Raw genomic sequence first — 27405 nt, 5'->3', positions numbered from 1 at the left:
ATCAGTACGGATAAATATGAACATAAAAAAGTTTTAAAAGTAGGGGCGCCTGGGTGGCTCAGTGGGTTAAAGCCTCTGCCTTCGGCTCAGGTCATGATCCCAGGGTCCTAGGATCGAGCTCCACATCTGGCTCTCTGCTCTGCAGGGAGTCTGCTTCCTCCTCTCTCTCTCCTCTCTCTCTCTGCCTTCCTCTCTGCCTGCTTGTGATCTCTGCCTGGCAAATAAATAAATAAATAAATCTTTAAAAAAAAAAAAAGTTTTAAAAGTAGACACCAATGGTGACCTCTGGGGAAGAGAGAGGGGACCTAGATTAGGAGGTCAAATCTTAGTGAGATTGCCTTTAAGCATTACTTAGGAACTTAATTTTTTTTTTTTAACACAGGAGGACAACCTCACTGCATCATCCACAGTGGGTCACAAAATCTTGCCGACTCCAGAATTAACAGAGCTATACTTGTGGGGATAAATATGGCCATAATTATTACCACATGACTGAAGCTTCTGTCTCCCTGATGTTTTTCTCTTTACTCTGAGAAAGAAACAGGAAGCCATGGTACACCTGGCTTTTTGCTGCTCTTTTAAGAGCCTGAGACCTACTGGCTTAATCTCTTCCCAGGGGCGATAATTAACATTTTTAATGCAGGCACTTTACAATCAATAGAATTAACAAGTGCTGTTCTTATCTACTTACACTTAGGTGTGAAAAAAGAGGGGGAATGATTTAAGGCTGGAGGAAGAGCAGAACGGATAGAAATTCAACAGGAATCCTCAGAGCCTGGGGGCAACTTGACCAAGTGCGCATTCAGACCTCAGGAACAGGACAACGGAAATGAATACAAAGTCCAAAAGGCAGATTCTTTAGCCTGACATCCACAGCCCTTCATATTCTGATCTCAAGTCTACCCTTCCAGAACCTTCACTCTAGCCCAAGGGGCAGAATCCCTGCCGAGTGTAAGAGCTAAGACCTGTGGCCATAGAAGGAAGTAACTGACCAACCCAGAAACACCAGACAAAACACAGGAACCAGCCCAAGAGCCCATTCTGCTCCATCCTGTTTCTCATAGTAAGAGAACTCTGAAGCATTCATTAGTCAAGAGAAATATCCTATCTCCACTAAAGGATGAAGAAATGGGGAAGAAGGCGTGATTTTTTTTCCCCACTTAATCACACACACCCACCACCACCCCCTGAAAAAATAGGCTTCTGCTTTAAAAAAAAAACTATTATGTTTTTCTCTTTTGTAGTATGTGTCACTATCCATAACGATCTTGTCTTTCTTTACGTGTTTATTGTCTGCTTCCAAGTAGAAGGTAAGTTACATAAGAAGCAAGGGCTTTCTGTTTTGTTCACTACCGTATCCCAGAAAAATCCTCTAGCATACAGTAGGTGCTCCCTCAGTGTTTTCAATCTTGGAAGGTGGGGATACTTCCAGAATGTCAGCAAGAAGCTTGAAAATGAATACCTAAGGGGAAACTAGGTCATTCATTGCGCAGAGCGTGGTTAGGAAAGAAAACTGGAAATGATTTTTTTGGGTGGGACCACTTCGGTTCCTAAAGTTAAAGGCAGAACACGGTAAGACACGGTAAGATTTTATAAGACACGGTAAGATTTTATGAGGATTCTTCTCTGTGGCTCTGTGTTGTTTCAATGTCACAAGTTTCCCACCAGTGGTGCTACAAAGGAGAAAGGGAGACTCTTATTACAAATTTTCAAAGCTTGACCACAGAGTAGTGAAGATTTTTACCCCCTGTCCATTAGTGATAAGGCTGGTACAAAAATAAAGAGCAGTCACTTCCTCTTTTATGTTTTTTAAAAAAAAGAGAGATGGGGAGGGGACATATTGAACTCTGAACTTCCTTTCTCATAACCACAACTTACTACTGACTTACTTTTGGTAAAACGATTGCCGAATAAATAATCATCAGGTGCCTCGATGCTGCTGACTGATAAAGTTTTATCCAAAACTCTGTCCGGTGAACAATGCCTTCTGATTTCAAACCTTTAAAGGAGCCGATCTAAGGATTCTGATTAGAAGACAAAACTGACCCCAACACCGCCATGAAACCGCCCAGCTCAGCTTCCTGGCGTTTACAGCTCTACTCAAAGGGCAGACATTTTCCGTGCCAAAATGAAACTAAGCCCAAACCGGCAAACTATTCTGAGGCACAAATCCACAGCCAGGTACCCTGAAGAGAGCTTGGATAGGAGTGCAGCAGCCTGAGTTGGGGTCCAGGTTCTGCCACTTGCTTGCTCTGTGACATTGGGGAAGTGGCTTATCCTCTCTGGGCATCAGTTTTCCCATGTGAGGTAGCAAAAAGGCCTGTTTCTAGTATGGTCAAGCAAATTCCCACTCTATCCAAACTTCTCGTGAAAAATGAATATAACTCATGATAAAATGTTTTAAAGAGTAAACAAAAGAGGTCAGACTCTGGAGGGCAGGGATGACATTTGGAAGAAGGGAGTGGCCACTTGCCAGCGTTTGCCAGGACATCGGGCCAGTCAGCACCAAGCAATAGCTAAAACTCCAACACAAAACCCCAAGTCTTTCTGCCTTGAGGACCTAGAGGGCAGATTTCAGGTCAACCACAGTGACGGGAAAGTAGGAAAGGGAATCTAAGAACAGAGAGACAAGAGAAGAGGGTCCCAAATGTGCATGAACTCTACCCGTGTCTGGCTGACTCTTGAACCATGTACACATCACACAGCCTCAAAGACTCAAAGATATAATAAACTGACATCTGAGCTGATGGCCAAGAGAGAGTTTATCGTCCAACCAAAATAATAGCTTACTAAAGCAAAAAATACTGACATTCTTCGAACAAATATAACTAAATCCAGTGTCTACAACATAACACTCGTAACATCCAGGGTAAAATCTGAAATTACTTGACAGACACGTGAAAAACCAAGAAAATAGGACCCAGTCTCAAGATAAAAATATAATCAAACCAAGATTTAAAAAAAAAAAAAAATTGAAGGAATAAGTCCTCATAGGTTAGGGCAATAATCTGAAATGACAGGAGATGCAGTGCATTTAAGCTGCAAGTAACAGAAGACCATCTTGAAAATGTTGAAGCAGTAAGAGGATTTATTATCTGTTAGATAACAAAATTTCCAGAGATGGGACTGGAACAAGGGTAGTTAATTCAGGGGTTCAATGACATCATGAAGGGCACAGTTCCTCTTCCCTCCACACTGCCGTTCATGGTGGGTCAGCCTCGTCCTTCACAGTCAAAAGACAGCTGCCATGGTTCCAAGGTATGACATGAAGTAAAGACAAATCCTTTCTCTTGCACCATTTCCTTCTTGGTCTCACGCTGTCCCATGAGGATATGACTCTGGGGACTTAGCACAGCCTTCTTAGGACCAAGAGGGGAGATCTTGATGATACTTTGAGGTTGGCAAAGAAATCACTGGGAGGAAGATCGTGGGAAGCCTCAACGAAGCCAACCCTAGGACCCCCTACCTTCAGAAAGCTAGTTAAGGGTTCTGTTATTTATAACCAATGCATCTAGTCTGAGACGACCAGAATCGGAAAAGTAGTAACATTTGCTCCAAACATAAGACAACCATGAAAAACACAATGAAAATTTAAATTATTAAACTCTGCCAACCACACCAGAGCCTGAGGTTGCCTCATTGTTTTTATTTAAAGGAAAATTAGTGTGCATTAGAAAGATCCTTAAGCATGATAGCCCCAAACTGAGACATTCTCCTTAGCAACCAGAAGAATTAAAAGGAAATTGAAGAGAGAGAGAAAAAAAAGAAGTAATTCCATGTTGTTCAATGTCTTATACAATTAAAATCTTCCAGGCAACACCAAGGATATGGACATAAAACATAATACATAATACATAATACAGCCCTGTATTAATAATTCTCAAATCTCTCGTGCTCACTTCGGCAGCACATATAATAATTCCCAAATCTCTACCTCCATCCCTGACTTCTCCATATTTCCAATGGCCTTTTGGACACCTACACCTGGATATACCACAGTTATCTCACATTCAACACAATCCACGCAGAATTCACCACCTTCACCCACAAGCTGCCTCCTCTTGAATCTTCTATTGCTATTGATGATAAACTTATTCATTAAATACGTCAATGAGAACTCCCTCGGTAGCGGACAATATCCTTTTGGTAAAGATTTTATTTTTTTACTTGAGAGAGAGTACGAGCACGTGCACGTGTACAAGTGGGGGAAGGCACCGACGGGGAGGGAGAGGGAGAGAATCTCAAGCAAAGTCCGTGGGAGCCCCATGAGGGGCTCAATCTCATGACCCTGAGGTCCTGACCCAAGCCAAAATCAAGAGTCAGACACTTAACCGACTGAGCCCCCCAGGCGCCTTGCCGACAAAATCCCTACTCCTTCCCTGTGGGCTGTGTGCCAAAGTCCTTCTCTGCCCCCAAGTCAGTGTTATCATATTTGATCATCACAACTTACAAGGAAGGTACCCTCCTTATCATGTACCCTTTTTTAAAAAACAAGGGTGATAAGGGTACGAAACTTGCATGGAGTCGCAGGGTTTAGACCTAGATCTTCCTCTGGGTTTTTGTTGGGTTTTTTTCACTTCACAAAACAGAAGTCAACACACAAGCATTTCTCAATGGGCCTCTCAGCTTACTTTATTTCCAGCCCATTTTCCCTTTTTTGCTCGTTGCCACCCATACCCTCTCCCCTTCCCCGAAGATGTCTTCCTGGGTCCCTCCCTTACGTGGGCCACTCTCTTGTCAGCACTTAAAGCTGTTGGCCCCACCAGCTTGAAGGGTCACGCCCACTCTGAACCCCAGAGGGCCTTCTCTCCTGCCTCCTCTCTACCCCTCCAGATCGTGTCTTCCTGAAGCCGGACCTTCCCAGTACAACTCCTCCCTCCTACCACGGGTCCCTTCTCTCTCTCGCACTTCCCTTCCCCACGCGCTGACAGACTTCCTCATTCCCTCATGGCTTCCACTTCCTCAAAACTCAGCCTAGAGCTTGGACTCCTTCCGTGCCACCTGCCCAGGAGCCTGGGAAGAGACATGTCCCCAGGGCTCCTGCCCCCAGCCCTGTGCCAGCACCTATCACACTGCATTGTGAATGTTTGACTGATGGGTCTTTCCTGGAGACTGGAGGCTTCCCGAGGGCAGAACCACGCCTGGTTCCCTTGTACTTCATCCCTTGATGAATGGGGAAATACAAGGGAACCAGGCATGGTTCTGCCCTCAGGTCCCCTTTCTTCCCAGACCCAGCAACAGAGACACAAGGAAATCAGCTGACCGCAGTCACATGATCACCCAAAGCCCTCAGACCAGAAGCTAGTTTCTGAATTCCTTATCTGGGACTATGACAAAAAAAGAAAAAAAAAATCCACACATGTGTAAACTCCCTCGCGGGGAGAAGAAAAAACAAAAACAAAACAAAACAAAAAACAATTTAATGTACACATTTCTCCCACTAAGGAGTTTCTACATCCCATCAAATTTAGCCAGTTTCGGGGCACCTGGGTGGCTCAGTGGGTTAAAGCCTCCGCCTTCGGCTCAGATCATGACCCCAGGGTCCTGGGATCGAGTCCCGCATCAGGCTCTCTGCTCAGCGTGGAGCCTGCTTCCCTTCCTCTCTCTCTGCCTGCCTCTCTGCCTACTTGTGATCTCTGTCTGTCAAATAAATAAATAAAATCTTTAAAAAAAGAAAAAAAACCTCTAGCCAGTTTCGCCGCTGCTCTGGCGGGCATGCTCTCCTAGCTCTGATGAATGATCCGAGCCCCCAGCTCACACCCCAGAGCTGGGCTGATGCTGTCCTCACTCACCCCGCCCGGGACCTTCACCTCAGCCCTTCACCTTAGCACGTGAGAAGTGGGAGTCTGAATCAGACAGATCTGAATTCAGTCTAGGCTCTGCAGTTCTTAGGGAAATTCTTTATCCTCACTAAGCCTGTTTCCTCCTCTATGAATGGGACTAAGAATCATAGCCAAGTCTTCGTGGAGGGTGTAGATTCAAAGGGATGAAATCTGCAAAATAGCAGCTCATGGCAAGCCCCCAGAGACCAGCTATCATTCTCGCCTCCCCCACGTTTCCTCTATAGTCCTTTTATACACTCCTGAACTCAGATCTATGTTTGAGTCTTAACTCTATGTAACTTTGGGAAATTTTTCTTTTTTTTAATATTTTATTTATTTATTAGAGAGATGGAGAGAGACCACAAGTAGGCAGAGCAGCAGGCAGAGGGAGAGGGAGAGGCAGGCTCTCCACTGAGCAGAGAGCCCGATGCGGGGCTCGATCCCAGGACTCTGGGATCAAGACTCAAGCTGAAGGCAGCCGCTCAACCGACTGAGCCACCCAGGCGCCCCCACTGGGAAATTTTTCTTCAGGGAAATATTACTAGGAGCAACCTCACCGAGCCATTGTGGAAATTAAATGAGTTAATACACAAAAAGCCCTTAGCACAGTGCCCAGTACCTAGTACATACTCAATAAACATCAGCTCGAGCCAGCAGCATTTGAAAGCCTTATTTGAAGATGCCTAGGAAACAGAAAATTCCCCAGCCTGTCTCCCCAGCTAAGAGAGCCCCTCATGGGGATTGGAGAAGAACATACACATTCACCCAAGCAGGAACGGGAGGTCCTTTTTTCCCTTGCACTAGACATTTTTTTATCCCATCTGGACACCCTGAACCCCTGTGGCCCATGGACCCCAAATCAGAGAAGGCCAAAAGGGAAAAACAATGAGGCCCGCTGGCATTTGGGCCCCCACCTATCAGGGACACCAGATCATAAACACATGCTGACCCCAGGGCCTTGGACGCCCCAGCGGGAGGCTGCTCTCAGCAGGGTGCTGCCCTGGGGACTTGACCCACCTCCACACCAGGGTGCTGTTCCCGTATCTCCAGGAGGCTCTGGGCAACCCTTAGACAACTCCTCCTCCCTCCCTGTCTGATGCTGCTCGTAAAACACTTCTTTCTCAGCCCACAGTAACCGCCCCAGGACGGCCAGCGCGTTCTCTCTGGAGCTCTGTGCTAGCACTTGACACGGTACTCAGACGCCTCACCCAAGTGACTGGTCAGGCCGGGCAGTTCCACCAGAAATCAACAATTCCATTTTTAAAAACCGCATACCCTATACTTAGAATCCTATTTGGAAAAACAACTTTCATCCGTGATATGTGCAAACTCAAAGGTAATAATCAAAATCATCTTGGGTTATTGTGACAGGGTAAAAATAAAACCTCTCCTTATAAAGAATTCAAAACAACACATTTCTGTCATCCCAAAAAAGAAATAAAGCCGGGGGTCAATGAGCCTCCAATGTCTCCCCTCTACCCTCTACACTTTTCACAGTGATTCTCAAGCCGCACTGACGGTTACCCACAGCAAGAAATGCTTCGTGTTTCACCCAGTTCGCACGTGCCTGTGTACGTGTCCAGGACATAAAAGTTTCATGCAACAATGTTCATGCTTCCTGAACGTCATCCGTTCTGATAGTTTTCAATCTATTTTTTCACGGTGTGCATGACCTATGAAATTGATTTCATGACCCTTAATGAGTGATGATCCAGTTTAAAAGAAAATACACTTGGAGAAATTCAAGACAACTCATCCCAGAGTGGAGGGGCAATCAGGTGTGAGGTCCAAGCTTAGAAAATGGGCTGGTTGGGGCGCCTGGGTGGCTCAGTGGGAGGGAGGTCAGCTATGCGAAGGTCAGATCGCCTTCCTGGCAGCTGCGTGACCGAGGGCAGGGCATTCCCACGCCCCTGTGCCTACCTGGATTAAGGCTCTCCGTAAGGGGCGCCTGGATGGCTCAGTGGGTTAAAGCTTCTGCCTTCAGCTCAGGCCCTGATCCCAGAGTCCTGGGATGGAGCCCTGCATCGGGCTCTCTGCTCGGCGGGGAATCTGCTTCCCCCTCTCCTTCTCTGCCTGCCTCTCTGCCTACTTGTGATCTCTGTCTGTCACATAAATAAATAAATAATCTTTAAAAAGGAAAAAAAAAAAGACCAACATAATTAAAAAAAAAAAAAAAGGCTCTCTGTAAGCGATGCCCTGATATTGGCAAGATGAATCAGTGAATCTGGACGGCAACTAAATCAGTTCTGTGAAGGACCAGGGAAACCCCACAGGCTTACTGATGACCAGGAAGGTACAGTTTGGAACCTCTAAGAGCGATCGGGAAGCATGCAGGGGCTTCCGCAGTGCCTCCCCTAGGCCCTCTTCCCACCTCGAGGGCCAAGACACTCGCTCCCCAGCTGCCGGCAGTGTTCACGGCTAGTGCTCGCACCTCCCTGGGAGTCCCCTGCTTGAAGACGGAAGCTGCCTTGCCCGAGGTCATGCCACCTTCCCAACAGCAGCCCACCGTCAGTGTCCACTTGGTGCAGATCCCCACTGCCCTGGTTCTGAAGGCCCAGCCCAGCTCCAGCCACAGGACTGGCTTTGGCCTCTGTTACAACTACTGCATCGCAAGTGCAGCCAGTCCCCTTCCTGGCTTCCCTCCATCCCTCACACGTGTCGTGCCCCAGGACTACTCCTCCAATAAGCTCCGTGTGTGCTGATCTTCATCTTTTAAGACAAAGCAGAGTCCCACGAAGAGAACTGAGTGAGAATGATGACTTCAGGACATTGGCCAAGGGAATTTTTGAGACTTTTTTTTTCCCCCAAAACGTACGTTCGATGAGCAATCCCACATCTTGGCGCACCATGTCTCATCCAATCCACACGGTGCCCTGGAAGGTAGGCTCTATAGCCTCACCTTCATTCCACAGATGAGAAACCAAAGATCAAAGAGGCTAAGAAAGGTGCCCAGGGCCCCACATGTGCTCAGTGGGGGAGCTGATATCTGACCCTATGCCCTTGGCTTCATCCCACTCCACCATGGCCCTATAATCATGGTCGCCACCCTGGATCACACAAATTCACTCTCATGTCTGTCTCTTTGAGGATCTCCCCCACCTCCATGGGCAGGGACCTCATGTTCTGAATCTCAAGCTCTTAGTGCAGTGCCAAGTACACTACAGGAAACGACTGGTAGTAACGGTAGTAATGGTGGTAGTACTCAGTAGTGGGGTCAGTAGTAATGGCGGTAGCATTCAGTAGTGATGGTGGTAGTATTCAGTTGTAATGGTGGTGGTGATGGTAGTGATGGTGGCAGTATTCAGTAGTGACGGGGTACTGATGGTAGTGATGGCAGCAGGAGTCAGGGTTTCACGTGCACCGAGCCCTGCGCTGTGCCCTGTGTACAAGAGCGTTTCACGCGGCCAAACCGCGGCCCCATGATGCAGGTCCTCACATTAGGCAGAAGCAGTAAGCACTCACTCGGGACCTGCCGCAGGCGCAAGGGCAGTTGAGCCGACACACACCGCACAGGGGCAGGTTTTACAGGGCTAAGCAGTCAGGAGGGCCGCCCTGAAATTGGTCTGGTAGGTTCCCCAAAATGCCGGCCACGCTTTGCAGCTTCTCCCATTAAGAGGAAGTCTATTTCCTCCTCTGCTTCCTCCTTTACTTCTGAGATGGGCTTGTGGCTTACTTTCCCTGGAAGAATATGTCACAAGTGACACTGTGACAAGCTCTGAGCTCCAAGGGTAGGCTTCCAGAGGCCCTGCAGCCTCTGCTTTGGGACTGGGAATGTGGTCACCTCCATGGGACTGGGAATGCGGTCACCTCCATGGGACTGGGAATGCGGTCACCTCCATGCGAACGAGCACAGGCTGGAAGACGAGAGACCCACCCCCGCCACCAGATGTCCCGGTGTCCCAGGCATCTCAGCTCTGGCCCCAGATGTGTGAGCCCAGCCAAGAAAAGCTAACCCTGCTCAGACCAGAAGGACCACCCAGCTGAGCCCAGCCCAAATGACTGATCCACAGGAAGAGCTAAAAAAAAAAAAAAAAAATAGTTCTTTTATGGCACTAAGGTTTCAGGTGGTTTTTCACACAGAACAGGCAATTGGTTTACTAGGTGTCCAAATAGCCACCAGCAGAACCGCCGAAGGACTCTTCCATAGCATCTTCCAAAGCATCTGCCTTTGGCTCAGGTCATGATCCCAGGATCCTGGGATGGAGCCTGACATTGGACTCCCTGCTCTGTAGAGAATCTGCTTTTCCCTCTGCCTCTGCCCCCTGCTTGTTCTCTCTCTCAAATAAAGAAAGAACTGGGCGATCCTACTTGTGACTCAAATACAAGTATTTGTGATGTCCACTGGCAACCAGGAGAGCCAAGAATTCTGACCGGCTGGGAAACCGAAACTTTTGACAAGAGCCAGCCCGTTCTAATACCTAAAAACAAAAGGAGCACTTCTCCATTTCCCTCTTTGTAACAAAATGGACCATGCTCTCTGCGGAACATACCCTCCTATGTTTGATAAGATAAAGAGGTCTAGAGTTTTACATCTGTTTTCCTAAAGTGACATGTGTTTTTCCGAAGTCAACCGTGAGATCAAGTTGGATACATCATCCCAAAGGGAGAGGAAATCATGGCTTCAGGGACCAGAGCGGGGCGGGCTGTGTTCACCAACATGTTTTCCTACCAGACAGAGCTGGCTGACATGTCCCAGTGCCCCTCGCAATCGACATGGCCCTGGCCAACAGAAGGTGAGCAGTAGTGACATACGTCCCTTCCAGGCTGGGGTGGTAACGAAATGAGTGTGCCTTCTCATGTTCTCTTCCCAACCCCGGGGCTGATGGCGAGAAGTATGGAGGCGTGAACGACCGCACACAGAACATCCTGACCAGAATCACCTGCCTGGTCTGGGCTGTGAGACAGAAAGAAATCCCTTTCCGTCAAGCACAGAGACTTTAAGGCTTATCTGTTATAGCAGCTTTGACAGATTGTTACTAATACCTTAACTAGTATAGACTTTCTTAAATGCAAGCCCTACGAAGAGTTTATGAGCTCAAGTTTCCCGGGTATTAACAGAACTCAATTATTTGATGGGAAATTTGTCAGAGAGCCCTGGCTTCCTTGTTCTACAGTTTGCAACCGATAGGCAACATTGAAAGAAGAAGCAGATGTCCCCCTGAGAAGGCAAACAGCACCATCCCTCAATGGGTGACTCCAGAAGGTGCCGGTCTCCCATACGGATGTCACTTCTGTCCATAAAATGAAAAAGTCCCAAGTGACATTTTTGAGGTTCAGCCTCGGTGACTTACACTTGCTTTTTAAATGTTCTATTAAAGTATATAGTAGGGGCGCCTGGTTGGGTCAGGCAGTTAGGCGTCTGCCTTCGACTCAGGCCATGATCCCAGGGTCCTGAGATTGAGTCCAGCGTTGGGCTTCCTGCTCAGTGGGGAGCCTGCTTCTTCCTCCTCCCCCTCTCTGCTGCTCATGATCTCTTTTACTCTCTCTCTCTCAAATAAATAAAATCCTTAAAAAATAATAAAATGCAGGGGCACCTAGGTGGCTCAGCGGGTTAAGCCACTGCCTTCGGCTCAGGTCATGATCTTGGGGTCCCGGGATCAGCCCCGCATCGGGCTCTCTGCTCAGCAGGGAGCCTGCTTCCTCCTCTCTCTCTCTCTGCCTGCCTCTCTGCCTACTTGTGATCCCTCTCTGTCAAATAAACAAAAATCTTTAAAAAAATAAAATAAAATAAAATAAAATGCAGTATACTAACAGAAAAATGGGTACGAGTATACAGCTCAAAAAAATGTCACAACCTGAACACACCCAAGCAACCAGCACCCAGACCAAGAAACAAAATTACCAGCATTCTAGCAGCTTCCCTCAGTCCCCCCAAGGTAATCACCATCTTAACCTCTATAATTAGTCTCACCTGCTCCTCAACATCCAGGAGATGGAATCATATAGAAGGTATCGTGTCTGGCTTTTTTAGTTCCCATTGTGCTTGGGAGAGTCATCTATGTTATTATGTAGCTGTAGGATGTTCCTTTTCATTGCTGTGTGATATTCCATTGTGTATCGGCCATCCTGCGGATAGGCAACTGAGGTGGCTTCCTGAATATACTATGTGAGAGGACATTCTTTTCACTCCAGTCCACGAGGGTCCCAATGAACAAAGGCAGGGATCAAGTGGAGGGACTATTTATTTTCACAGAGAAACGTGTGCCCCAAACCACGACTATGACATTCACTTACTTCTGAAAATCACTTCAACAGGCTCTAACAAGGGCAATTTGGGGAAGAGGTAGTTCAAACAAAAATGATCAGAGCCTGTAAACTAGAAAGTGATACACTCTTTATGAAAATCATAGATCAAGCCATAGAAAACTCCCACCAAAACCCAGATCAGATGACTCGCTCTCTAGAGTCATTTCTCCCCTATGCTATTCATTCATTTGATAGGTATTTATTGAGTACATCCTACAAGCCAGATTTGGAGCTGGGTACTTCAGAAAAAAACAGGAAACGAGACAGATGTGGCCCCCTAGTCTGATGAAACTGACACTCTGGTGGCAACGATTAAACACTCAAACAGATAATTATAAAATGTAAAACTGACAAAGGGTTTTGTACAATGGGGAACCTGATGTGGAAAATCAGGGAAGGCTTCTCTGAAGAAGTGACACTGAGCTTAAGTTCTGTAGAAGCAGGAGGCAAGTTGGGGAAGAGAAGGGAGAAGAGCATTTGAAGACAGCATTTGAACAATTTGAAGACAGAGCACATGCAAATGCCCTGGGGTGGGCAAAAGTAGGTCACGATTGAGGAAGACCAGTTGGGTCTTCAGCGAAAAAGTGAAAAGTGAGTAAAAGGGAAGTATAAGCCAGGTTCAGGAGGACCCAGGACAGACAAAGATTTATAACTCATGTTAAAAGATTATGGACTTGGGGCACCTGGGTAGCTCAGTCGGTTGAGCATCCAACTCTTGATTTTGGTTCAGGTCATGATCTCAGGGTCATGGGACTGGGTCCCACAATGGGATTCCACTCTCAGCATGGAGTCTGCTTAAGATTCTCTCCCTCTCCCTCTGCCTGCTTGTGCATTCTCTCTCTCTCTCTCTCTCAAATAAGTAAATAAATCTTAAACAAAAAAAAAAGAGAGAGAGAGAGATTCTGGACTTAATCCTGAGAAGAACAGAAAATCCAGCCATCCAAAGATAATATCTAACTGAAGTACAAAGAAGTCCTTCCCCACTCTATATATCAATCCTACTGCGTTAAGTGCACTGTTTGGCCCAGATAGAATTATCGATACTCCCAACCATAAAATTTTGCCACACACATATTAAAAAAAAAAAAGATAGCTATCAAAATTCCCCTTTGCACCATTGCCAAAATTCTGAATAATAACCCCCACCTTTAGGGAAGGACAGAACATCTTCAGAATAGGGCTCGCTCATTAAAAATCACCAGCCCCACCATCGCAAGGCAAAAGACAGTCCTGCAGGCTTCACCCTCAACCTTCACCCACACTCTTTGGCAGCTTCTTCCTCAACCCAAAAGAGCACGTAAACATTCCATCTGGAGGATGAAGGGAACTCAAAATTGAAAAAGTGAAATGGTCAGAAATCTATTTAAAGTTGAAATGCCATCAACACATTTTCCAAATGAAGACAGCAGATGGGACCATCACAGATCTCGATTCAGCTCTGGAGGTTTCCCACGAATTAAAGCATGGAAAGCCAGGGAACTGTTGCGCAGGAAACACTGCTGTTCGCCGTGTTTCCCTCCCAGCTCTGACCCCAGCTCAGAGTTTCTGGCTCAGACACATTGTAAGTTGCACCTAAGGCAGCTGCCTTCCCTATGCGAACACATCCATTCTTACACCAAGTCCTTGATTCAGGAGCACTGCCCTTGCCTCCCCGACAGAATTACAGAGTCAGGACCAGACAGCGCCCAGCCGGAGGAATAACGGAAAAAGCTGTTATTTATCAAGGGCTCCCCGCATGTCAGGCAAGGTGCTAAGGAAACACTTGGCGTGTGCCCTACAAATGAGATCCGATTACTTCCTTTCCCCTTTAAAGAAACAAAAGTTCGGAGTTGAAGTCCGAGGCTCAAGGCTCCGTAACGAGAAGCCAAGATATGAACCAATGCCTTTCTGTCTCCAAAGCACAAATTCTTTGCCGCCGCCCCCCCTCCGCCGTGCAGCATGTGCTCAATTAACACGTGCTGGATAAGTGACAGCAGCAGAGACAGAGAGAGAGGGAGTGGGAGGATTCCTTTCAGAGGAAAAATCATTTCCATGGCCCTCTCCGCCTCAGGATGCAGTGAAGAGAGATATCCCTATTGTTAGAACCGTAAAAATAGCCCAGTAACCACCTCCCAAAATAGAACAATCAACGATATGACTGACACGAAAATTCAAATGCCTCTTTTACGATGTGAAAAATAGCAGCGGCCCTTCCGTGCTCGGTGACACCCCCCCACTGCTTCTAAATGGTCATTTCGGTTTCTGGTCCCTGCCCTCCAACCCCACAAGCCTGGGATTCCGGGATCTGAGTCCCGGCAATCACAGGTTCAAATGTACTTCACGCTCCTCTTTTTCAAACATTTGGCCACATCACTCACCCTCACACATCCCGCCTTAAAACAACGACAACAAGCGCTTCCTAGTCACTGTCCTGCCTTCACAAGGTCCAAGCCCTCCTAGATGACGGTTAGCTCCAAGCGCCACCACCGCCCCCTTGTGTACCCTCCTTCCTGTTCCCTGCATGAGCCCTGTTCTCTCCTCCGTGTCTCAACTTGAGCTGTCCTCTGCCTGAAACACCCTCCCCGGCCCCCAGCCTCCTGTCAATCTGGGAACTCCTACTCCTGCTGGAAGATTGTTCCCAAATGTCACCTCCTCTGTGGAAGCTTCTCCACCCCTCCCAGGAGTAAGGATGCCATCCCACACCTCCCTGACGAGCCGGAACTAACTCGCCATGTGCCGGTCTCCCCGCAAAAGACCAGGAAGCTCTTCAAGGGCACGGCTAGGATCTTAGTTCTCTTCAAAGAGCATATCGCAACCTGACCTTAGACGTTGTGTTTCTTCTAAAGTATTTGTTAATGGCTGTTCTCCTCCTTCCAGAATGGAAACTCCATGAAGGCAGGGACTCTGTCTGGTTCACCACTCTGGTTCCAGTGCCTAAAACAGTGCCTGATCCATGGTAGGCACTCAATGCATGGACAGATGGACAGACAGCTAGATGGACGGGGGAAGGGGTTGATGGTTGGGTGAATGAATGGATGGATGAATGAATAATGGACAGAAAAATGGCTGAGTGGATAGCTGAATGGGTCGGTGGGTCAGTGCATACACAGAGGACAGATGGTAGAATCATGTTTCACCAGCCCAAGGTCATAGAGTCATGGAGACAGAGCAGGATTTGAAATCAAGTCTGTCTGATTTTTGAGCCTGCCCTCTCAATTCAATTTATACTGTGTATCCAGAAACCCAAAGTCTGGTCACTGGGCAGTGGCAAGATGAAAGAAGAAAGAGTCTAGAATTCCCCCTCTGCCCTCTGTCCCCCACGAAGAATGTAGTTATTGTTGAGCTAAGTTAATTTCCATTTCTACTTAGCAAATGCCAAGACTCCTGGTCCAGGTGCAAGTTCCCCTTTTGACTCGGTAGGTAGCGCAACCTTGTGCCTGGGGCCTGAGGGAAAAGCAGACCTCCAGGAGACAGAGACAAGCAGGACAAAGGACAATGAAAAGGTATCAGCCCACAATAACCGCTGTAATATTACCAGGTTGACACTCCTGAACAAAAGTTCTCGTCTCTTCCCAACCCTGCCAGAGCCTGCCATCATGGTGTCTTTCAATTCTCTGCTACATCGAGCTTTTCTTCCAACATCAACCATTTCCAGCAAAGACAATGAACTCTCCTCTATTCACAAGAAGAAATAACCAGTACAAAATGAGGCCCAGAGAGAGAGAGCAGGAGAAAGGGGAGGAGATGGTTTACGGGTAGAAACTAACACGTCCTTCTATTCTCAAAATCGCCTCTAGTCCTTTCATAATAAAAAGTAAAGAACACGGGACGCCTGGGTGGCTCAGTTGGTTAAGCAGCTGCCTTCGGCTCAGGTCATGATCCCAGCGTCCTGGGATCAAGTCCCACATCAGGCTCCTTGCTTGGCAGGGAGCCTGCTCCTCCCTCCGCCTCCGTCTGCCAGTGCTCGCTCACTCTCTCTCTCTCTCTCTCTCTCTCTCTGACAAATAAATAAATAAAATCTTTAAATTTAAAAAAAAAAACAAAAAGTAAAGAACACTTACTAAGCGCCTGAATTTGTGTTAGAGAGGCGTTAAAGACATGTTAGAACCAAACGGAGACTTTCTCCTTGACGAAATCCGAAAGACAGGAGAGGAATGACAGAGGGTCGTTCTCTGTATGTGATTCAACAGGGCTTTACTGTGACACTACTTACAAATGATCTTCCAAATGAGAGAAAACACTGCCTAAGCCCAAGAAGGAACAGCCGTAGAATGTCAGCCCCAGACGGAGGGTATGGAAGGTATGTACGAGGCAGTGTCCTGAGCCCCTAAACACTGACTTTCGGCTCAGATGACAGGCTGCGCTCTGTCTTTTCTCTCAACCCGTCGGCACAGACTGGCTCCTCCACCTCGGAAATGGACGGACTTGTCTGCTGTAAGGGTGACCTCAAAACGCAGCCCCCACACAAAAAGAAAGCCGGCTCACTCGCTGAGTTACTAGCTAAGAGGAGATGAAATTCTCCGTCGAACTGAGAGAGAAGCCACCTTAAAGTAACGATCTAGCCCTACCAAATAGTCATCTCACTTGGGACCTCGGCACAAGGAAAGATTCATCCTCTCTACGGAACATCACAGAGATAAGATTTCTGTGACTCTTTATCCAGGATATGAGCAGCTTCTAATTTTTTAGCTCTGGTTCCCTGGCAACTCAGACTTTCTCCAATTACTTCAGAGGAAGGGAAGTTATTTGCCTTTTGTTTTCGGTGTTTGATTCTCAAGATCGAAGAACTGCCACCTCCACCCCAATGCTTGCATAAGGTGACATCCCCTTATAAACTCTCATAGCACCCCTCACATTTCCTCCAAAGCACGTCTTGAGAGTGTGCTTAAATACCGGGGCAACAATTCATAGAATATCTTCGCTCCCTGTTACCTGGGAAGCCCCAGAATATAAGATCTTCTCAATCTCATCCACGCAGTGTATCCCCGTCCGTTAAAATAGTTCCTGACACACAGAACTCAACGAGCGAATACTTTCTGGAAGGATGAACGGACTTATGGAATGATGGATGGGGTAGCAAATATGTAAATGTCCTACCAGATTTTCAAGAACCCATCACATCTCCAAATGCCACATGTGAGGACCATGGATTTCGGATACTCTATAAAAAGGCCAATAATCTACCTATATAACATCACACAATTTCAACAGAGAGATAGGAGGAGTCAAGTCAAAGAATTTAGGATTCTAAATCAGATGCCACAAGTGATAAGAGACCAAGTTCTTGAATGTATCAGTCAGACAGGATGAACTTTTCAGCTGATCCCTCTACCCACCCAAGAATCAATGGACTGCAAAGTCAAAATCCCGGAGCCAGAACTAACTGGGTTTTAAACTGTACCTGGTAATTTAATCACCTATAGCTGAAAAGCATCAAAAGGAGATGAATATTCTCAAAACCGGGACCTACCAGTGTAGTTACATACGAGTGTATTTATACACATGTGTGAGCACGAGCAGAGACAGAAACAGAAAGCTAGGCAGAAAAAGAAAGAAAGAATGGTGAGGGGCTCCAGGAACAAGAATATGTATACATTGTTTTTTAAACCTTTGGTTCATCCTCTGACCAATTACTTTCTCCTTTCCTGACCCAAGTACACCATAAATGTGTTGTATATGGTTCTGGACAATACATTGGCAGCATTGCTAGTGTTCAGAAATACCATGTTTTTAAAATTAGTTTATAAGAACATGTGTGTCTCCTATCCACTACATTTCCAAAGGTCGTATTTTCCGTATTTACTTAGAAAAGTATTCTGTTGCCCAGTGACAGAGCTTCCAGCTTGCCCTGAGACCTCTTATAGCGCAAGAGGAATTTACTGCTGCCTCTCCAACACCTCAGCCCTCCTTTTTAAGATCCAGCAATTAACTCACCTAAAGATTTTTATTTCATTTGGGACTTTGGGCCTGAAATCCCACGTCAGGTGGAAAAAATAAAAGTCAAAACATCAAATGCCAAGTCAAAAAAGCCTCTGCCTTTTATCCACATAGAACCCTCAGGACACGTTCCGAAACAGCTAAGAGGTGAGTGGAGTTTGACTCCCAGTCCTCTGGGATCTGCTTCTGGGAAGGGAAGAAAATGAAATCAGAGAAGCAAACTCCAGGAGTCTGCAACCTGACTTAGTGACTGCCTCTTTATGATTTTACTGAGAAAGTTCAACCAGAAAATATATTGTAAGTTGCCAGGAAAAACTGTGCCAAAAATAAAATTAACTTTGGATACAGCTTTGATTGTGGTTTTTGTTTGGTTTTTTGTTTTGTTTTGTTTATTTTATTTTATTTTATTTCATTTCATTTTATTTTTAGAGAGGGGAGAAAGAGAGAAGTTGGGTGAGGAGGAACAGAGGGAGAAGGAGAGACCCTAAAGCAGGCTCCATGCCCAGCACAGAGCCCAATGCCCTGCTTGACCTTCCAACACTGAGATCATAACCTGAGTTGCAACAAAGAGTCAGACACTTAACCAACTGAGGCACCCAGGCGTCTCAACATTTGGGTTATTAAAGAATACCTTCGATTAAAAAGTTAAAAAACATGTTTTCTGACCTACACAGGAAAGGGAAGAGCTGGTTTACTCATTATAATCATCCCTGCTAGAGCTTCATAGTCAGAAAACTAGTATGCTGGGGTTTTTCTAGACTGTCCCTGAGAAGTTGAGATCTTTCTCACAAGGAAAGGGTGAGAAAAGACAATCTGAACGAGCCTGGCTGGCTGGGCCCAGATGCTGAGCAGTGCACACACTGGTGTTACCCAAAGTCTATGAAGAAACACACCTGAGAGGAAAACCTGCCTAAATACACGAAAGCAGCCTAGTCATTCAACGACTTCCAAAATGAACTCTGTCACACTTTGACAGTTTCCTACCATGAATCAAGTAATAATGATCATCTCACTTAGAGTCACGGATACTGACTGTGGATATGTCTCTCACACTTTGGTGCTCACCATAACCCTATGAGATAGTTAGGTACTAATAGCTCCCATTTTACAGATCAGGAAACTGAGACCACTACAGATGACCTACCCGTAGCTTACAGGGCAAGTAGGTGGCAAAGTAGAGATTCAAACGCAGTTCTATCGGACACCGACCCCATGCTCTGAATTCTGAATCTCTAGATTTTATTGCCTCCCTATTCCTACTGAAGTTGACTTCCTTTAAAAGAAAAAGTTCTTCTCTCTGCCAAACTGCAAAAGTTTCCTGGGGTAAGAGTCTAATTCCAGGGACGCCTGGGTGGCTCAGTTGTTAAGCGTCTGCCTTCAGCTCAGGTCATGGTCCCAGGGTCTTGGGACTGAGCCCCACATCGGGCTCTCTGCTCAGCAGGAAGCCTGCTTCTCTCTTTTCCACTCCCCCTGCTTGTGCTCCCTCTCTCGCTGTGTGTCTCTCTGTCAAATAAATAAATAAAATCTTCTCTGAGCGGTCCTACTTCTCACCCAGAATTTAGTCAATTTCATAATAGGGATCCTCAACCCCAGTGCCCCTCACCAGAAAAATACTTTTTTTTTTTAAAGATTTTATTTATTTATTTATTTATTTATTTGAAAGAGAGACACACACAGGACAAACAGGGGTGGGGCGAGAGAAAAGAAGAACTAGACTCCCCATTGAGCACAGAGCTGAATGCAAGACTCCAGCTCAGAACCCCAGGACCATGACCTGAGTGGAAGGCAGATGCTCAACTGACTGAGCCACCCAGGTGCCCCATCAGAGACAGTCTTAAACTACCTCACAGAGAGTGGTTTTCTAGAAAATAGAGTGGTAACCAAAGGAGAGAAATCCTGTGGCAGTCAATCTAGAATGTTGTGCTCTAGCAGTACAAAAGCAAAGAAATCTATTCTTAGGCACACAGAAATCCCTGGTTCCCCAGGGCTGATAGACTTCCCGTCTTTCTCCCTCAACCCATCCTTGCCTCCCCAATCCCCATGACAACACAAAGGAGGGTGGATGTGTTCCCTGCCTTAGAATCATCCTATGGACCTCCTCCCCAAGGATGGCACAGACTATGTCCCCTCTCCCTTTCAACTTTTTTTCTGTAAGATTTATTTGAGAGAGAGTGCACCCGAGTGCAGAGGGGAGGGGCAGAGGGCCAGGGAGAGAGAGAGTCTTAAGCAGACCCCACACTGAGCATAAGCTGATCACAGGCCTCGATCCTATGACCCAGAGATCATGACCTGAGCTGAAATCAAGAGTCTAATGATCAATGGACTTCACCACCCAAGTACTCCTCCTCTTCTACTTCAAATGAAACACCCCCCACACACACGCACACACACCCTAACTTGTAGCCAGGAACATGGTTACCTGAAATTAACATTACAGGGTCCACGCACCCCTGTGTAGCAAGGGGCGGGTGCGTGATTAAGTTGTAGCTCCTGGCGTCTAGGCAGAAATATCTTGCAGCAACTTCCAGAAGTGACAGGGAGCATGTGGCCTTGGCCTTTCTTTTACCCTTTCCCCCTTCCCGCTGCCAGAAATGTGATGTGCTGCCCGGATAGTCTAGCATCCTTCTCGGACCATGAGGTAAGGGTCACTCCTGCATGGTGGAGCAGAAAACTGAAAGGAACTAAGACCCTGGGCTCTGGACCACTGATGGAGGTGGGAGAACATAACCTTACCTATTCTCTGTGAAATGTGGATCCCATTTTAATCAGGTGCACTTTTTTTAAAGATTTATTTATTTATTTTGGGCACAGTGAGAGTACACGTACACGTGGCAGGGGAGGGTTAAAGGGAGAAGAGAGAGAATCTTAAGTGGCCTCCATACCCCAGCATGGAGTCCGACATGGGGGCTCGATCTCATCACCCTTAGATCACGGCCTGAGTTGAAACCAAGAGTCAAACCTTTAACTGACTGAAACATCCAGGTGATCCCACTCAGCAACTTTTTTAAGTAGGTATTGTTACTAGGCCCATTTTATGGACAAGGAATCTGAGCTAACCAGGATGGCTGGGAAGTCTCAAAGCCAGGATTCAAACCCACAGTGACCTACCCCTGGCTTGTACAGATGTCTGCTACCCCACACTGCCTCTCAGGGAGAGAAGATAAAGAAAGGGGATTAAAAAAAAAAAAAGTACTACCTCTAATGTTGCTTAAATTTGATTAAAAACTTTAATTCTGCTGTACTCTCACTACACCAGAAAATTCCTACCACTTTCCAGGCTTTGAAAAACAGGATCTCCTGCCATCACCTACACATTCCAGAGTGCCTGAATGCCCAGGCAAGACTAAGTGCTGAGCAGGAGGGAAGGAAAGCAGCAGCAAAAATGTTCAAACTCACCCCTGACCCCAGCAAGCGACAGAGACAGAAACTGATTCATGAAAGTGAAAGGTAACCTCAGAGAACATCTATACATTCCAGCATGAAGACACCACTGGTATCTAGGAACAATCCAACTGTTTGCAACGGGGTTCTAAGCTGTTGCCACTTTCAAGGGATTTGGGCAGACCTGAAACTAATGTAACAGTGTATGTTAATGATCCTTCAGGTTCAAGTCCTCAGGTGCAGAGCGCAAGCCTGTGGCTCCTCCCCATCTGGGTAAGAGAGGCTGGTCTTCAGGGTTTACTGGATGGGCTAAGTCCTTCCTGGATCGCAGGAGAGGGAGGGAACCCGCCACAAGTCTCAGAAGACAGCAGTGCCACACAGCAAGCATCCTGTGCAGCCGACAATGCCACCCACACCCACCAGGGATCATTTGACTTCTCCCAGGAGGGGGGAATGCTACACCAAAACAGACCCAGCTAAGTCACATCTCTGACTCTTGAACGCTTAATGCTTTCTTCTCCTGATCAGACCCAGCAGCCCAGGACAGCACACGTGCGCCTACGACACACCCCAGAAATGAGACATTTTCCACCAAACTCAACCACACCTTGCCAAAAATTGGGGAGAAAACAAACAAACAAACAAACTCTCCAGGACTGAAGCTGCAAACTCAAATGCCTACAGAAGCCAGATCGGAGGGAAGCAGGCCCGGTTGAGGACTGGGATGAAAGGGTGAGTGCATGCCCCGGCTATGAAAATAGCTCCGAAAGATTGCTGCAACAAGAAAGTGGGACCAAATCTCAGCAAACTTGAAGCTGGAAATGCAGGTATCTATGTAAAATCTCCCAGTTCTAAATGTTGACATCAAATTCAAAAAATGTTTGACAGCCTAAGTCCACAGGTAATCTGACCCTGGAGAGTGGCGACCAGAGCTGGCCAAGGCCACCTTACACATGTTTAAGTCACCACTAGGTTGGACCTCTCTGGCTGGGGTCAAGGATCTCAAAGCAGGTGTGAGGACCCAGGTAGCCAATCACTTGGAATCCTTCCTAGATGCAGCCAGAAGCTAGAAAAGGCAAATTTAAACTAGCATCTGAGAGGCACCCCATCTGGAAAGACCTCTTGCAGAGAGGGAGGAGGCCCGGGGGACAACCACAGTCCCCTTTCAAGGGGATGCACCATATGCAGACACAGCAGCCACCTGTGGAGACTTCTGTGAAGCAGGGGAGGAAGCAGACCCTTACTCTGTGCGATGAGGAAAGGTAAGTACGAAGGAATTGAGGAGGGGTCCTCCCAAAAGTGACCCCTGGGCGCGCGTCCTCCAGAAGCAAGACTGGCCAAGCAGGATAGGCTTGGGAGACAGGATTTGACTCTTCTGCTGCTGGGAAGGAAGGAAGGGTGCATGCCCTTCCTTGGCAGGTAGGGCCTCTGGCTCCACCCACCTTTCCCGGATGGCGCATCACTACCCCCATATACGCACACCCCTTCAAAGGGCCTTTGTGTGGTGGTGCTCTCCCAGCTTGGTAGGTCACTCTGACAAATGTGATTCCTTCGCTCTCTGCCTAATTCAGTCACTTCTAGAAAGTCTTTTTCACCATCCCTTCCCAGAAAGGTCATTCCCAGAGCTCCACAGCCTACCTTGGCACTGGAATCCCTGCTTCCCGAAGCCCCTGCAAAGACAGAAAGAGGCACGTCAGGTAGCCGGAGGGGCCCAGCCACCAGCCAGTTTCCCCACATCACCCCCCTTCCCCGGCCCCTCTACCCCAGGTGCAACCTCCAAGCCACAGGCGGGTGCCCAAGAGTCTTCCGCCTTTGGGGGAAGGGGCAGCTGGGAGGTCTGCTGTAACCTCCACCTCCCCTCAAAAGGCAGGAAAAAGGAGGCTACGACCACCAGGTGGCGGGATGGGGGGGAGCGTTTCCGTCGCGGGGAGTTGGTGGGGGGCGGGGGAGGTAGCAGGCGGGAGATGTGCCCACAGAGATGCCCGAGTACCTTCGGGGAAAGAGAAGAGTTAAAGACGCATCCTGAGGGAGGATGAGAGAGACCCTGCGGCGGTGGTGTTTCCCGGGGAGCTGGGAAGAGACAGAAGGCTCCCCAAGCCTAGAGGGACGGGGTGAGAGCTGGGGGCGAAAAGTGCCCGCAGTGATGAGAGGGGGAAACGGAGCAGTGCCAAGGGGAACCCTGGCCCGCAGGGAAGCGCAGTAAGAGAGGACCCAGGGCGCCACGGCGGGAGACACGGAAGGGGAGGAAAGGTTGCCCCACGCCCGCAGGGAGATGGAGAGGACACCCAGGGCGCTGCCCCGGAAAAGGAGGGGAGGGGGTGCGGGCACCGCGAGCCCGGAAGGAGGCGGGGAGACGGGGAACCCCGGGCGAGCGGGCACTCGAGGCGCTGCCCTCCCGGGAAGGGACACAGCCACCCCATGCTCCCGGCAGGTGGAGAACCGGCCCGCGCCGCGGCCCCGGGGCGCTCCCGAGGCGGCCGGGAGGAGAGCGGGAAGGAGGCGCCCCGCGCGGCCGGCCGTCTGGGGCCGGGGAGCAGGAAGCCGCAGGCTGTGCAGCCGGGCGTCCGGAGCGGGGAGCAGGGGGACGCGGGGTCGGCCGGCGCTCGTCCCCCGCCTCGGGGGCGCAGAGAGGGGGCTCGGCGCTGCCCTCGGGGCCCCGGAAAGGTGCCCTGCGCCGGCGCGCTCTCACCAGATGAAGTCGGTGCAGTGGCTGCAGAAGGTGGGCTGCTTGAAGAAGCGGGCGGTGAATTTGTGGTTCTTCACCTCGTGCACGTTCTTCTGCCGGAGGGCGCCTTTGCGGGCGAAGCGCACGGTGCTCTCCTCGCCCTCGCTCGGCGGCGGCCCCGCAGCCGGGTCAGCCATCTTGCGCGCGGGGAGCGGGAGCCGAAAGGTGTCGGCCCCGGGGCCGCGGGACCGCGGGGTGCGGGCCCGGGAAGCGCGCGAGGAGGCGGCCGCCGCTGCCGCCCGGGGCCGCAGGCGCTTCCCCTGCGCCGGCTCTGGCCGCCGCGGCGCGCGGAGCTGGGGCTGTCACTCGCCCAGCTGCCGCCGCTCGTCCAGCTGCGCTTGGCACCGCTGGCCCCAGCTGCGGGGGAGGGAGGCGGAGCCCCGGGCAGGGCCCGCCTCCTTCATTTGCATCGCGCCCAGGCCCCGCCCAGCGCCGCCAGCTGCTTTACATATTGGCGCCCCGAGGCTGCCCGCCTGCTAGCGAAGTGTTCAGAGCCGCAGCGTTGCGGCGCGGGGACTGCAGCCTGCGATCGTCAGACCTGAGCCTCGCCCCCTACCCGCTCCTGGGGCCCGGGGTTACATTAAGGGGGTGAGCACCTGGGGTGTGACCCGCGGGGGAGCCCGGAGCGGAAGGACCGACGGGGACTAGGGGGCGGGGAGGGTGGCAAGGGTGGGCGCGATGGATTCCACCCGGCCTCTGCAGAGACTGGTACCCAACCACCCCGCATCCATTCCATTGGTCATTCTGCACGCGTCTCTGGGAGGGATGGGCTCCCGCTGTCACTCATTCGGAAAGGCCTGTGGCTCCACACACTTACACACACATACGCACACACGTACTGCAGAGGTAGGGGAGGAGCAATCTTATTTTACATATCGATAGAGAGAGAGAAGCAATTCCTGGCTTTGCTTGCCCAACCGTTTAGAATTGAACTCTGTACCTTCTGTCCATCCCCTCCCCAAAGAGACTCACTTTCCTCAACTGTAAGACGGGGCGGATGAGGACCCATCTTCACAAATCCTGGTCATATTTGTGCACCATCTGAAAGAAAAGAAAAAGAAAAAGAAAGTCTGTCTGGTTTCTGAGTTTGAATAGGAAAAGATATCTACAGTAGTAGTAAAATTTCTCCAGATGCTGCCACCTGCCCAAAACATCTGCATCTGAAGCCTTCTTTTATTTGTTAAAGACAGATTAACGAATATACGAGAGATGCTAGAGACACACCAACATCCGAGTGGGACGCTCTCCTGGGGTGGAATCCGAAGGATGGAAAGGCAACCAAAAAATGGTAATTGTCTACATAAGTAGATATTGCAGTGTGATTTAGGGCTCTGTCTATGCAGTGTCTCAACATCCGTCCCCCTCCCCATGGGAACTACGTTCCTCTGGGAACATGGCACTGCATTAGGCTATGCACTCCTTCACTAGACCTAGGTTCTGAGAGCAGACACTGCTCACCATTGTGCCATCAGAGCCAAGCTCCATGCCCGACCCCTCCTCAAAGTTCAGGAAACATTAGTTGAATGAGTAAGTGATTATGTGAATAAGTGAGTGAATGAAAGCTTCAGGGACATTGCCTCTTCCGGCTCACTGTGTCCTGTAGGTATGCAGTAATAGGAATCATCAACTGCTAGACAGGTGTCCTGTGTACTTGCATCGTCCTGCTGAGTCCTTGCAACAACACCTCTGTGTAAGTCCCGAATTTCCTGATGGGTAAGGACGGTGAGGCTCAGAGCGATGAAGATACACACCTAAAGTCATACTCCATTGAATGGAGGTTAGGTCAGCCTAAGTGCAAAGCATATTGATGATAAAGGCATGAAGGGGAGCAGGGTGGAGGTGAACCAGCTACACTGAACTTCTGCCTAATGAAGCTCAGGTCCCACCATGACGATGTCGCCTGGAAGCTACCGAGTGGTAAGTCATTATTGGGCTGCATGTGGAGAGCAATGGCTGTGACAATAGAATGTCCCTCTGCCGCATAGTAATTCAAAGGTAAGGAAGAAAAAATAGCATTCACTTCTAAGGTTGACATGTTTTGGAAATTGGACGTGCCTGTCTATTATTAGTCCTTGAAGAGGCCCCTTCGTCAACCAGGGACGCTTGGGAAAACATCCCGGGAGACATTGCTGCTGAAGCAGATTTCCTTTGAACGGAGGAGCTGGTGGCTTGCAGCCCACATCCTGCCTTTTGAACGAAGGGCTCTGGGTGACTTTGCTCTGTAACAACAAACAGGACCTCATGGGGCCGAGCCTGGAGATGCAAGGGCTGGTGGATCCCAAAGAAACACTGGATTCCTGGAGGGGCTGCCCCACCTGAGGATAAGGGAACACAGTTCCCATTGCTCCCAGTTCCCTAGAGCAGGGGTCTCAAACTGGTAGCCAGCCCTTGGATGTTTTTGGGTGGGGTTGTGTGTGTGTGTGGTGTTTTTTGGTTGTTTTTTTTTTTATGGTTTTTTTTTTTTAGCCAGCCAATTTTTTTTTGTTCATATTTGGTAGAATTTCACCTAAATACACAGATTCTGACTTCTCTAGGAAACAAGATATGGTTACATGGACCCTACCTTCCTCCATTCACTCATGCATTTCTTCATTCACTGAGCAATGAATTTATTGAGCACCTGCTACGTGCTATTCCACACATTGTTGGATAAAACAGACAGAAGGCCCGGCCTTCATGGAACTTACCGTCTAATGGGGAAGACAGACAATAACCTAATAAACTAACAGATCCTTACTAGGTGGTCTAGAGATCGATGCCATAAGGAACAATAAAACATAAGAAAGGAATGAAAAGTGACAGCAGCCGAGAAATCCTTTCTTTTTTTTTTTTTTAAGATTTTATTTATTTATTTGACAGAGAGAGATCACAAGTAGGCAGAGAGGCAGGCAGAGAGAGAGAGGAGGAAGCAGACTCCTTGCTGAGCAGAGAGCCCAATGCGGGACTCGATCCCAGGACCCTGAGATCATGACCTGAGCCGAAGGCAGCGACTTAACCCACTGAGAAATCCTTTCTGATCAAGGGATGTCTGAGAATGAAGTGAGAGGGTGAGCCAGGGGGCTGTCTGAGGGCAGAGTGTTTGTTCCAGAGTGTTCCAGACGGAAATGCACTCCTAGGAAAGGAGTGCTCAGCATGTTGGAGAAGTAGCAAGGAAGCCTCTGTGGCTGGAGTGGAGAGACAGAAGACAGAGGGTACAAAACATGGTCCATCAGGTAGCAGGGCATTGTAGACTTGTAAGGAGTTTTGATTTTATTCCAGTGAATGGGAGGCTATTGGACAGTGGAGGGTGGAGAAGTGGCCTGATGACTTGTTTGC

At 48.5% G+C, this 27405-nt stretch overlaps 1 protein-coding gene across 3 annotated transcripts in view; it reads right to left on the bottom strand.

Annotated features, from left to right (window-relative positions):
* The window catches only part of PRKCB (protein kinase C beta), a 322986-nt gene extending 298189 nt beyond the window's left edge, over positions 1-24797 (bottom strand). Inside the window, exons 1-2 of one of the 3 annotated variants that reach the window (XM_059415142.1) lie at positions 24055-24797; positions 23004-23035 (exon numbers count right to left, since the gene is read on the bottom strand). In XM_059415142.1, coding sequence (XP_059271125.1) covers positions 23004-23035; positions 24055-24227 — 205 coding nt within the window. In that variant the 5' untranslated portion in view covers positions 24228-24797. The remainder of the gene's footprint in view (positions 1-23003; positions 23036-24054) is intronic. The other 2 variants (XM_059415140.1, XM_059415141.1) reach the window with 2 other exon arrangements.
* Between the last annotated feature and the right edge of the window lie 2608 nt (positions 24798-27405).

This window comes from Mustela nigripes, chromosome 11, assembly GCF_022355385.1.
Source record: "Mustela nigripes isolate SB6536 chromosome 11, MUSNIG.SB6536, whole genome shotgun sequence".
NCBI lineage: Eukaryota > Metazoa > Chordata > Mammalia > Carnivora > Mustelidae > Mustela > Mustela nigripes.
This window is presented reverse-complemented; position numbering and strand designations above follow the sequence as displayed.